This window comes from Mytilus galloprovincialis, chromosome 11, assembly GCF_965363235.1.
Source record: "Mytilus galloprovincialis chromosome 11, xbMytGall1.hap1.1, whole genome shotgun sequence".
Taxonomy (NCBI): domain Eukaryota; kingdom Metazoa; phylum Mollusca; class Bivalvia; order Mytilida; family Mytilidae; genus Mytilus; species Mytilus galloprovincialis.
The window spans coordinates 79310442-79322712 of record NC_134848.1 but is presented as its reverse complement, the minus strand read 5'-3'; the positions used below and the strand labels follow the sequence as shown (position 1 = coordinate 79322712).

The 12271-nt window shown below is 30.7% G+C and overlaps 1 protein-coding gene across 1 annotated transcript in view; it reads right to left on the bottom strand.

The window, feature by feature from the left end:
- The window catches only part of LOC143052873 (uncharacterized), a 151086-nt gene that overhangs the window by 61376 nt on the left and 77439 nt on the right, over positions 1-12271 (bottom strand). The window contains exon 8 of the mRNA XM_076226021.1: positions 655-753. Coding sequence (XP_076082136.1) covers positions 655-753 — 99 coding nt within the window. The remainder of the gene's footprint in view (positions 1-654; positions 754-12271) is intronic.

Sequence of the window (12271 nt, the reverse complement as noted above, 5' to 3'; positions counted from 1 at the left end):
TGTCAAGAACGTGTTCTTGTCAGCATCTTCTAAACAAATTAAATCAGATTTTATGTAAAAAAGATTATCAGAGAAAATCGTAGCATCTGATTCAATATAACAAATTTTGGCTGATTTAAAAACATTATTTCTGCTTATATAAAAGTATCAAACTAGGAATGCAAATACAACTTCCTATCAACTAATGTAATCAGATGTTCACGAAAATTGAGAAAAAAAATCATCCGAAAACAATATTCTACATGCCTCGTTTGATTCAGATCCATTAGTTGTAAGATAATGAAATGTTAAAATCAAGAAATTCCATTCGATAAAACGAGTAAAATAAGATCTTACTTTATCCATTGTTAAAATGTATTTTTTAAAATTAAGAAAATATTTTTATTTGATTACTACTATCTGCTAAGAAATCCACACAAACATGTTCTCAGCCCTTTTGTGTTAATGAGTGCATTCAGATTTTAATAAACTTCACAATGTTTTTTCAAAAAACAAATTTGGCCTTTTATCTGTTAAAATTTGATGAAATAAGTAAACTGAGACTTTACATATACTAAGAAGTATTTGTTGTCCACTTAACCTGCATAAATAACAACAACAATTTGTGTTGATTCAGAATAAAGAAGAGTTAGATCAGAGGATATATGTCGTTACCTTTGTTCTTGCTTCTATATCACAGTTTGCCTTGATAAGATATTTAACAATCTCCAGGTATCCTTCCTGTACAGCCCTTAATAATGGTGTAAAATCATTCTGTAAGAACAGCATATAATTCATCAAACTGTAATCATATACTGAACAATTTTAGGTTATAAATATAAACAATTTATTTAATAGCACACGTGTCAGTTGTAACAAAAAAGTATAGTCAATTGTTTAGTAGAATGTATATAATATTATTGTATCTTGATTTCTGTCGAGGAGACAAATCCTAATACAAATATATTATGACAAATATTGTTTTTTTTTTAAATTGTTTAACAGTGGACCTGCTCATATAATTGTATATCCAAAATGCAACCAATAACATGTTCTCATCAACTACTTATCAACAAATAATAGCAGATGTTAACAAAAGGATAATATCAGTACGCAAAGTAATACATGTAAGAGTGGCCGTTCGCGTCCTTGGCGTGCGGATGCACTTGACTCAATCTAAGTTGACAAGTATTTTCAGTTTTCTATCTAAGGTCGGTTGTTGTCTCCAGGCACTCCGGATTCATAAAACAATACAAACTTTCCGACATGATATATCCCAAAAGGGTTGCTTAAAAGTGGCACTAAAACACAAAAAATTAAATCGTAATATGCACTATACACATACCGTATGAAATTTTCAACGCGTTAGTTTCTACTTTCAATGCGTAGTTTTATATTTTCAACACGTTGTTTTTCATTTTCAACTCGTTGGTTTTCACTTTCAGCGCTTTGGTTTTAAAATCTAACGCGTTGATCCGTAATTCATCAGTACGTTGGTTTAAAATTCTATACCATTACTTTTTCATTCCATACCGTAGATTTTGCAAATTTGTCAGCCCGTCGAAAACTTTCTTACACAGTAATGTTTAATAATGGGTTACACTAAAGACTGGACCGATTACAAGATAAATACATTACCGAATGAAAAATGCTCATATTTTTTTATATCCGGAAGATTTACCTGAAATTTGTTATATGACAAAATTCCGCCTATAATACACAGATATAACAAAACAAAACAATGTTATTTAAAAACGTCATCTGACAATGACCTGACCAACATCAAACTGACCGGACCAAATGAAAATGATTCTTACTTTTTAGTTTCTAAAAGGATTTATCTCAAATTTGAAAGATAATAAGATTTTATGATTTAAGAGCTTGTCTCACAGAAAACCATGCAAAATTTGAAAAATCGTCTAAGAGGGTGGTTAATAGTTTTACAGCTAAGGAAGTTTTTTCATATGTTAGGATCAATGGAAACCTGAAAATATAGTTTACACTTCTCTGAATTGTGTCCATTTTTAGTAACAAGCTAATTTGCATAATTGAATAAAATTAGCCAAAAATTCCTTCAAATATATGTTAATTTGAAAGTACTTTAAAAGTCACCAAACTAGTTCTATTGGGTTTCTAGCCATTTATATTGTGGAAAAATATATAAAAGATCATAAATTATGCATTTATAAAGCATTTTCTATTTTTTTGCATACTTAAAGTGTGCTCTCTTTAATGCATTATTTATTATTACTAGCGAAGTTCAAGTCAATGGTTTTCGAAAAGATGAACACAGAAATACATGAAATAAATTTCTTTACACAAATTTTTATTGAATTAAGAAAATATGAAAAATACATCAATGGGAAATGAGTAGAAATATCCGCATATTTTGAGTTAAAACTCCACCTCAAGCCTTTTCCCATTTTTGGGCATATATCAAACAAAATATGATGTTATTATCATTTAAAATGTTTAATTTTGAACATTTAAAAAAAAAATATTCATATAAAACACTTTACAAATGTATAACATCTAAATAAATAAGATATTGTAGCTTTCACTGAATGATTATTATCAAGAGTTATCTCCCTTTATATAGTTCTCCACAATACTATAAAGAATGTAACTGCTCAGATCATGAGATGCAGACTTCCCTGAAACTAACAACTAAGCCTTTTTGTGATAGTAGCACCTTAATAAGCTGTTTGAGTGGCATAAAGATGCATCAAAATTTGTATTGATGTCAATGCTGCAATGTGAAGAGACAAGTCAAGAGTTTTCTCATATTTTGTCAGCTCAGAACTTTGCCATATCTGCACGAAAATGTCATGTCACTAATTGTCAGATAATGAGATATTACAGAAACGTAGAGCTGACACCAAAAGGAAATGTTGAGGCTAAGTGGAGAAGGAATTTAGTTTGCTGTTGCTATTATGACCACAACGAACATCAAGTTTAAAGCAGGTCTTAAACCTCCGTACATAAAACTGAACAGACGCATACAGCATGTACATCAGGTAAATAATAATAATATATAAAATACAACAAATGAATCATTGGCTGCATATCTTTTATTAAGAACTAAAGAAGGGTCAGCCAATACACACCCATCATAGCCAGGGGGTTACAAAGGGGGGGTTGTCCGTTCATATAACTCCACCCATCCCCCCTGGATGACTGTATCATGAGTCCATGTAACCTCCCAGTGGAAGTTTCAGGTAAGAGCTGAAACCTGTGATATAACATGTACAATATCTATATTTCTAAGGAAATTTAACTGCAGCTGTAATCCTTTTACAGTTTGGGATTACAAATACAAGTCCAGTGTCTGTGACGAAACTAATTTATAAGAAAATCTCTCATTGGAAGAGGGGGTGATTTTCTAGGTAACAGTCACCAGGAACAGTCTTTAAAAGTTTCCCAAATCAAAAACATTGGTGATATATATACATGTATATATCTTTCATATGTATTATCAACATGCAGATTACAATACAGGTGTAGTACATGTATCATCTATGTCAAGCTCTAAATTGTTCATTATAATTCGTAAAAACTGGGATTAAATTTAACAAAAACAGCATTTTTTTTGCTTTTCTGTCTGTCTGTCTATCTGTCTGTCTGTCTGTCTATCTGTCTGTCTGTCAATAGAAAATTCACACAAATTATCACTTTTCCACGTTTTTTTATGATTGGTACAAGTACGTGTATGTACTTTTATAATGACAGGTTACATATTAAGTACAAATTTTGTAATTGTTTGAGTTGGATACTTTGTTCAAAGGAAACCGATTTACAACTTAACAAACTTAAAAGAATCAATGCATGTTTTCTGTAAGAAAAATCAGAGACCTCAACCACCAAACAGTCAGTTTCTGAAAATGATAGTGAATAATTGACGATCGAGATAACCTACCAAAAATAAGAATTATGCTTTTCAGGGTAGATATGAGATGTCTTGATCTTGTTTTTGTGAATATACAACTAGAATTATAAGCCAGAATGGAAGTGACCATTCATAGAATAGTACAAGGACATGATATGGTCATTTTGCTGTAAACTGAAATTTGATATGTTTTTGCCGAGTCCACTGGTATCAATGATTTTATGAACAATAGATTTTATAATCATGAGAATGTCATTATGGGCTATTGAAGAGTTGTAAAGGATTCAGTGTCTTACTGCATTAAAACAAACCTGAACAACATGTAATCAAACTTTGTCGTTGTGACTAGGATTTGTGTTTTTCTAATCTTACAGCCTTCATATCAGGAACTATTGGACCAACATATCAATAACGGGCATAATTACACACAAATGAATTTTCTTGAGTACCATGTACGATTTCCAATAACATTACATTTACATATGCAGATCCAGCACATTTCCGTGCTTATATTTCATTTTGAATATTAAAGTGCATATACAAGCAAGTGCAGATATAATCATGGAAACAGTTTAAAGACAAAACATGCAACAAACAGTTTCAAATTGGAGGATGTTGATTTTGAAATAAACCATTTTTTTCTTCATTTGTTAAATTGAGCTTTCCGTGGGAGCTTTTAGTACTTTGATTTTTGCTTGCACTATGATTTTGCTTTGAATTTTATAAAAAAAAAAACAGCAGCTGAAGTATAAAATCACTCATTTTGATAAGAATTGCACCATAATTTGTGGTTTTGTGATAAGAAAAAGATTAAGTTACATGGTGGTTTTTTTTTTTTTTTATAAAAATACAATAAAAAGTGCAGTGATATGTAATACATATATTTCTTAACATTTGCCGTGGATGGATTTTTTTTATATTTCTTTAAGCTATCATAGTAGTTCATTTTGGTATATTCATCTTTTAATTACAGCTTCGCCTTTTCTACATTTTAGCATTTCTTCAGGTCCTAAATTTGGTAAAATAGCCAATTCTTAAAACACCTGTTTAATAAACATAGAGGCCATACTATAAAAAAATCCAATATATATTTATTACTTACATTTTTTTATTTCCTTAATAATGCTTTATCACTTGCATTGAACATGTTGAACAAAAGAGATATTTTTCATGGATACAACTAATTATTTGGTGGATTAAAATCAATAAAATAACCTTGAATTTGGCAATTTTCCCGTAAAAAAGGGTGAATAGATGGCGCTTCAAAACTCGGCTATCCAATAAAATTTAAACAAAATATTGACATGGCCTATGTGTTGTGTGTACCACATTTGAAGAGATTCTGCAAAAAATCACTTCTGGACACTTTTGCATGGTTTTTTGTGAGACAAGCTCTTAATACATAAATAAGAATGAAAATAAATGTATAAAGTATTTAAAATTTGCGAAAACGTGACCTACCAACGTTGACAATGACCTGGCCGGGTTGATGATCAAATAACAATGGAACACAATCAGTCATTGAGATCTTGTATTCATAGAGGAAATCGAAGTTAGTGTTGTAATAGGGGTGATGATAGAATAACACTGGTACACAATCAGTCATTGAGATCTTTTATTCATAGAGGAAATCGAAAGTTAAGATTGTAATAGTGGTGATGATAAAATAACAATGGTACACAATCAGTCATTGAGATCTTGTATTTACAGACGAAATCAACAGTTAGTGTGAAATAGGGGTGATAATAAAATAACATTGGTACACAATCAGTCATTGAGATCTTGTATTAACAGAGGAAATTAATAGTTATTTTGTAATATGGGTGATAATAAAATAACAAGTGTATAAAATCAGTAATTTAGATCTTGGATTCACAGAGAACATCGAAAGTTAGTGTTGTTATAGGGGTGAGCATAAAATAACAATGGTACACAATCAGTTATTGAGATCCTGTATTAACAAAAGAAATCAACAGTTAGTGTAAAATAGAAGTGATGATAAATTAACATTGGTACACAACCGGTTATTGAGATCTTGTATTCACAAAGGACATCCAAAGTAAGTGTTGTAACAGGGGTGATAATAAAATAACAAGGGTACATAATCAGTTATTGAGATCCTGTCTTCACATAGGAAAGTTAAATATGTCAAAGTAACGTTTCAATACAAATCACAAATTTGTGTATCACCTAATACTAGTTCTCTGGCATCATTCAAATTTTAGATTTAAAGATCACAATAGAAAACTGCGTGGATGTTAAAAAGAATATAAAAACAAATTAAAAACAAATTTTTCAGAGAACAATTGAAAGCCTTTCCACCTCGTTAATAAGAATGAAATTTAGAAAAACGATGTGTAAAAATAAGTTTAATAGGTTTATGCAGAAGATTTAATTGTTTTATAATGAACCAGAAAGAATTTTTAGCGAAGTTCAATATCTAGAACGTCAAATTGACCTTTGACTTAAGGTCTTAGTCAGTGATCTCAAATAAAAAAAAAACACATGTATGGTTGTAAAGAAATACTGATTTCAAATACAAAAGGGGAGAACACTCCTATAAGAGTTAAACATGCCACTTGTATTTTTGTCCATCTTATGACTTAAGCCTGTATAACTGATTTTTATAGTTCGTTCTTATGTTGTACTGTTATACCACTGTCCCAGGTTAGGGGGAGGGTTGGGATCCTGCTTACATGTTCAACCCCGCCACGTTATTTATGTATGTGGCTGTCCCAAGTCAGGAGCTCGCGAAATTTAACATCCTCTTTACTAGTATTTTTCGCAAATACCCCTCTTTAACATGATATATCTGTTCAAAACTTCCACGATATCCTACACAAATACTCGGGCATACCTCAAAATAAATTATTTACTGTTCTAGAAAATATTAAAAAAAAAATAAACAAAAGATGTTGGTCACTTTTTATTATCGTAAGCTTTAAATATGCATTGAAGTTTTCACTTCCGGTTCGTTTTTGTATTAACTGATTGAATCTTAATATATTTCTAAATTGAGATACAGTATAATTCATTTGAATATTTTTTTTTTCATTTATTCCTGTCACTTGTGCAGTCGTTAGCGTTACCTATTTAGATAATACTTTATTAGAGATATTTTGATTATTTGACAAAAGTGCAAAACTTACTATGTTGAACGAAAAATTTACACTTTAGAATTTAACGCGTTTGTTTTTCATACCGTATAAATAACGAATCGAAGGGTTAGTTCTTACAACCAACGAATTGAAAATGAAAACCATTACGTTGAAAGTGAAAACAAAGGCATTTGTAGCAAAATGCAAGACGTTGAAAGTGAAAACAAACGCGTTGATAGAAATAACCAACGCTTTGGAACTGTCATAAGGTATGGCTTATACCGCCAATGACAAAAATGCCTACTGATATACTTGTTATCAGGCAAAATTTGTTCACATAATTAAAAATGAATCTCACATGAAATTCACGTGAAAATTACATGTGAGATTCACCTCAAACGACCTTATACATGAAACTCACGTTAAAATGTTCATGTGAATTTCTCGTTAATTGAGATTCTTATGAATCTCACGGGAAATTTTTTTTACGAACTTCACAAATGTATTTTTCATTTAATTTGACCATATCACTTTTTTTTAACTTAAGATATATTAAACTTCATGTGGGTTTTACATGAAAAAATAGAATGTGATTAACACGTAAAATTTACGTGAGTTTTTAAATGAGATTCACATGAAACATGCATTAACTGATTACACGTATAAACTTGTTTGAGATGAGATTTACGAGAAATTGATGTTGGTGAACTTTGCAAGTGTCGTACCTGCTTATCACAAATAAAAGTTAAAATAATAGTGTGTAACAACCACAACTTTTCTTGAACAACAGATACGAGCAAAATCAGAAAAATAGTGTTCTTCAAATGTGTAACAAACATCACATACTGTGTCATCAATTTGACAATATTGTGAAGCAAAAATAAATGCGATACATATCATTTAAATTAGTGGTAAAAACTGATTTAGATAACCGTTTACTCTTTACACTACACATATTTTTAAAAAAAAATTATATAATTATATATTGGTTTAAAGATGATTTACATTTGATTACTTCTATCTGGCTAAGAAATTAACACATACTTGTTCTCAACGCCATCGTATTATTAAGTTAATTCAGATTTTAATACAATAATGTTTCTGTCAGAACACAAACTCGGTCATTTATGTTTGTTTCTGATAAAATTTGACGAGACAAGTAAACATGACATTTTATATTTACTAAGACGTACGTGTTGTCCACTTTACCTGTATTTGTTACAACACAATTGTTGTGATTCTTTATGAAGAGAAGTAGGATAAGATTATCTATGTGGTTACCTTGTTTCTTGATTCTATGTCACATTGAGCTGTCACCAAGTATTTTACAATCTCTATATGTCCTTCCTGTACAGCAAAAAATAACGGTGTAAACTCATCCTGTAAGACCAACATACATATAATTGATTAAAAATGTGTTCATATACTGCCAATTTTATGTTATAAATATAAACAATGTTTATGATAGCACACACGTCAGTTGTAACTACAAAGAATAGACATTTGTAAAGAATACTGTATATACCATTGATGTATCTTGATTCCTTTCGAGGAGACTAATACAACTATAATCTGACAAGTATTTTTTAAATGTATCTCCAAAATGCAACCAAACACGTGTTCTCATCAACAACTTATCAACAAATCATATCAGATGTTTACAAAGGGATAATATCAGAACACAAAGTAATACATGGATGAGTGGCCGTTCGTATCATTGGCGTCCAGATGAATTTGACTCCAATCTTAATTGGCAAGTATTGTCAGTTTTTCTATCAGAGATCTTTCCGACACCAAATACCCTATAAGCGTAATAACAACAATCAAATCAAATCAAATCGTGTCAATTGCAGTATGTATATACCTTCTGAAATTTTCAACGCGTTGGTTTTCACTTTCAACGTGTTTGTTCTAAAAACTAACGCATTGATTTGTCATTCATCAGCATGAAAGACCAACCCGTTGCTTTTAAATTCTACACCGTTTGTTTTATTCCATACCAGATGGTTTGTGCTTTATTCAGCCGATCAAAAGGTGTCTTACAAAACATTGTTTAAAAATGAGTTACACTATTGACAGGACAAATACAGAACCGAATGGAAAATGCTCATATTTTTTTTATATCTCAAATGATTTATCTCAAATTTGATATTTGATAAAATTCCGCCTACAATACACACACAAAAGAAAGCACAATAATGTTGTTTAAAACAATTCGAAAACGTCATCTGACCATGACTTGGCCAACATCATCAATGACTGGACTTAATAGAAAATGTTTCTTACTTCTCTATTTCTAAAAGGATTAATCTCAAATTTGAAAGATAATAAGATTTCATGATTTATTACCTAAAAAAGAATAAAAGTAAATGAATAAAGCATTTAAAGTTTGTAAAAACGTGACCAAACCAAGGTTGACAATGACCTGACCGATTTAAAAATGTGATGTCCTTGTTATTTTATTTTTAAAAAGTAAATTGTTGAATTTTGGCTATTTTCTCAAAAGATACTTTTTTTTATCTAACCGACGTTGACTGTGACCTGACTGACCAGGAAAATGCATATTTACCTATCTATATAACATGAGAATTTGCCTAAAATTCATAGAAACTTTAAGATTAAAACATTGTTCCAATTGTTGAACTTTTACAGACTATTCTAGTGATATATTTTTATTGCAACTAGACTTCTAATAAAAAATAACGAGGTATACAATCCAACATTGAGATTTTGTATTCACAGAGGAAATCGAGAGTTAGTGTTGTAATAGGGTTGATAAAAAAAAAAAACAAGGGTACACTATCAGTCATTGAGATCTTGTATTCACGGAGAAAATCGAAAGTTAGTGTTGTAATAGGGATGATAATGAAATAATAAGGGTACACAATCAGTCATTAATATATTGAATTTACAGAGGAAATCCAAAGTTAGTGTTGTAAAAGAGATAATAATTTTAAATAACAAGGGTACACAGTTTAGCATTGACATTTCGTACTCAGAAACATAATTCAAACTTTAGTTTGAAAGATCGCAAGAGAAAACTACATCAATGTTTGAACAAAATTTCAAAACAAAATTCATAGAAATTCTTTTATCTATAGGTTTAGCTTGAATGTAATGCATGTAAACGATTATCAAAGATTTTAACAAGCGATAAATTTATTGACTTTCGGTAAAATTGAAATATAACAAAGATATCCTGCACAGGTCTCGGGCATACCTCAATTATTCAGCTCATATACTTTTTATGTTTATGAAAGTATTCAAAGTTACCTCATTTGAAAAGAAATTCTGCATAACACTCAGGTAAAGTCAGCAAATATTTAAAACTACTACGATATCCTACACAAGGCTCGGACATACCTCAGGTATAGTCCGCAAATATAGTTATTTATTTTTATGTCAATATTTAAAACTACTACGATATCCTACACAAGGCTCGGACATACCTCAGGTATAGTCCGCAAATATAGTTATTTATTTTTATGTCAATATTTAAAACTACTACGATATCCTACACAAGGCTTGGACATACCTAAGGTATAGTCCACAAACATAGTTATTTACTTTTATGTCAATATTTAAAACTACTACGATATCCTACACAAGGCTTGGACATACCTAAGGTATAGTCCACAAACATAGTTATTTACTTTTATGTCAATATTTAAAACTACCACGATATCCTACACAAGGCTTGGACATACCTAAGGTATAGTCCACAAACATAGTTATTTACTTTTATGTCAATATTTAAAACTACCACGATATCCTACACAAGGCTTGGACATACCTAAGGTATAGTCCACAAACATAGTTATTTACTTTTATGTTAATATTTAAAACTACCACGATATCCTACACAAGGCTTGGACATACCTAAGGTATAGTCCACAAACATAGTTATTTACTTTTATGTCAATATTTAAAACTACCACGATATCCTACACAAGGCTCGGACATACCTCAGGTATAGTCCACAAACATAGTTATTTACTTTTATGTCAATATTTAAAACTACCACGATATCCTACACAAGGCTCGGACATACCTCAGGTATAGTCCACAAACATAGTTATTTACTTTTATGTCAATATTTAAAACTACTACGATATCTTACACAAGGCTCGGACATACCTGGTGTATAGTCCGCAAACATAGTTATTTACTTTTATGTTAATATTTATAACTACTACGATATCCTACTCAAGACTGGGACATACACCAAGTATAGTCCGCAAACATAGTTTTTTACTGTTATGTTAATATTTAAAACTACCACGATATCCTAAACAAGGCTCGGACATACACCAGGTATAGTCCGCAACCATAGTTATGTACTTTTATGTCAATATATAAAACTACCACGATATCCTATACAAGGCTCGGACATATATCAGGTATAGTCCGCAAACATAGTTACTTACTCTAAGGTAAATATTAAACACTACTACGATATTTTACACAAGGTTCGGACATACCTCAGGCATAGTCCACAAACATAGTTATTTAATTTATTTTAATTTTAACAATTACACTTTATGTAAGAATCCTGGATTTGATTGGTGGATAGTCATTGTATTTTTCACTAATTTACTGTTATCAAATGAATATCGTTTATTTTTTTACCCCGCCGGGGTATATGCAAAAAGAATATGCCTTGTTAATCCTCTCTGCCAGGGTATTTGCCCAAAAATACTCTATCCGACTGGACACATCATCAATGCGTTTTTGAACGTTAACATTCGATGTAATTAAACAGATATAGCATGTTCTTCGGAGGTATTTGCGAAAAATTTCAGTGTTCAGAATGAGTTTCCCTCGCCTTACTGCTCGCGAAATTTAACATTCTCTTTACTGGTCTTTTTCGCTAATACCTCTCTTTAACATATGTCTGTTCAAAACTTTTCCGATATCCTACACAAAACTGGGGCATACCTCAAATATAGTCTGCAAAATTAATTATTTACTGTTTTAGAAAATAATAAAAAAACGAAACTAAAGATGTAGGTCAGTTGTCATTTTCGTACGCTTTTAATATGTATTGAAGTTTTCGCTTCCGGTTACTTTTATGTATTACTGATTGAATCTCATTATATGTCAAATTTGAGATACAGTATAATTCATTTGAATAGCATTTATTGTTTTTTTTTTTCATTTATTCTTGTCCAGTCTTTAGCGTTATCTATTTAGATAACACTTTGCTAGAGAGATTTTGATTGTTTGAAAAAAGTGCAAAACTTACGATGTGGAACGAAAAATTACACTTCAGAATTTAAAAACCAACGCGTTTTTTTTTTTATACCGT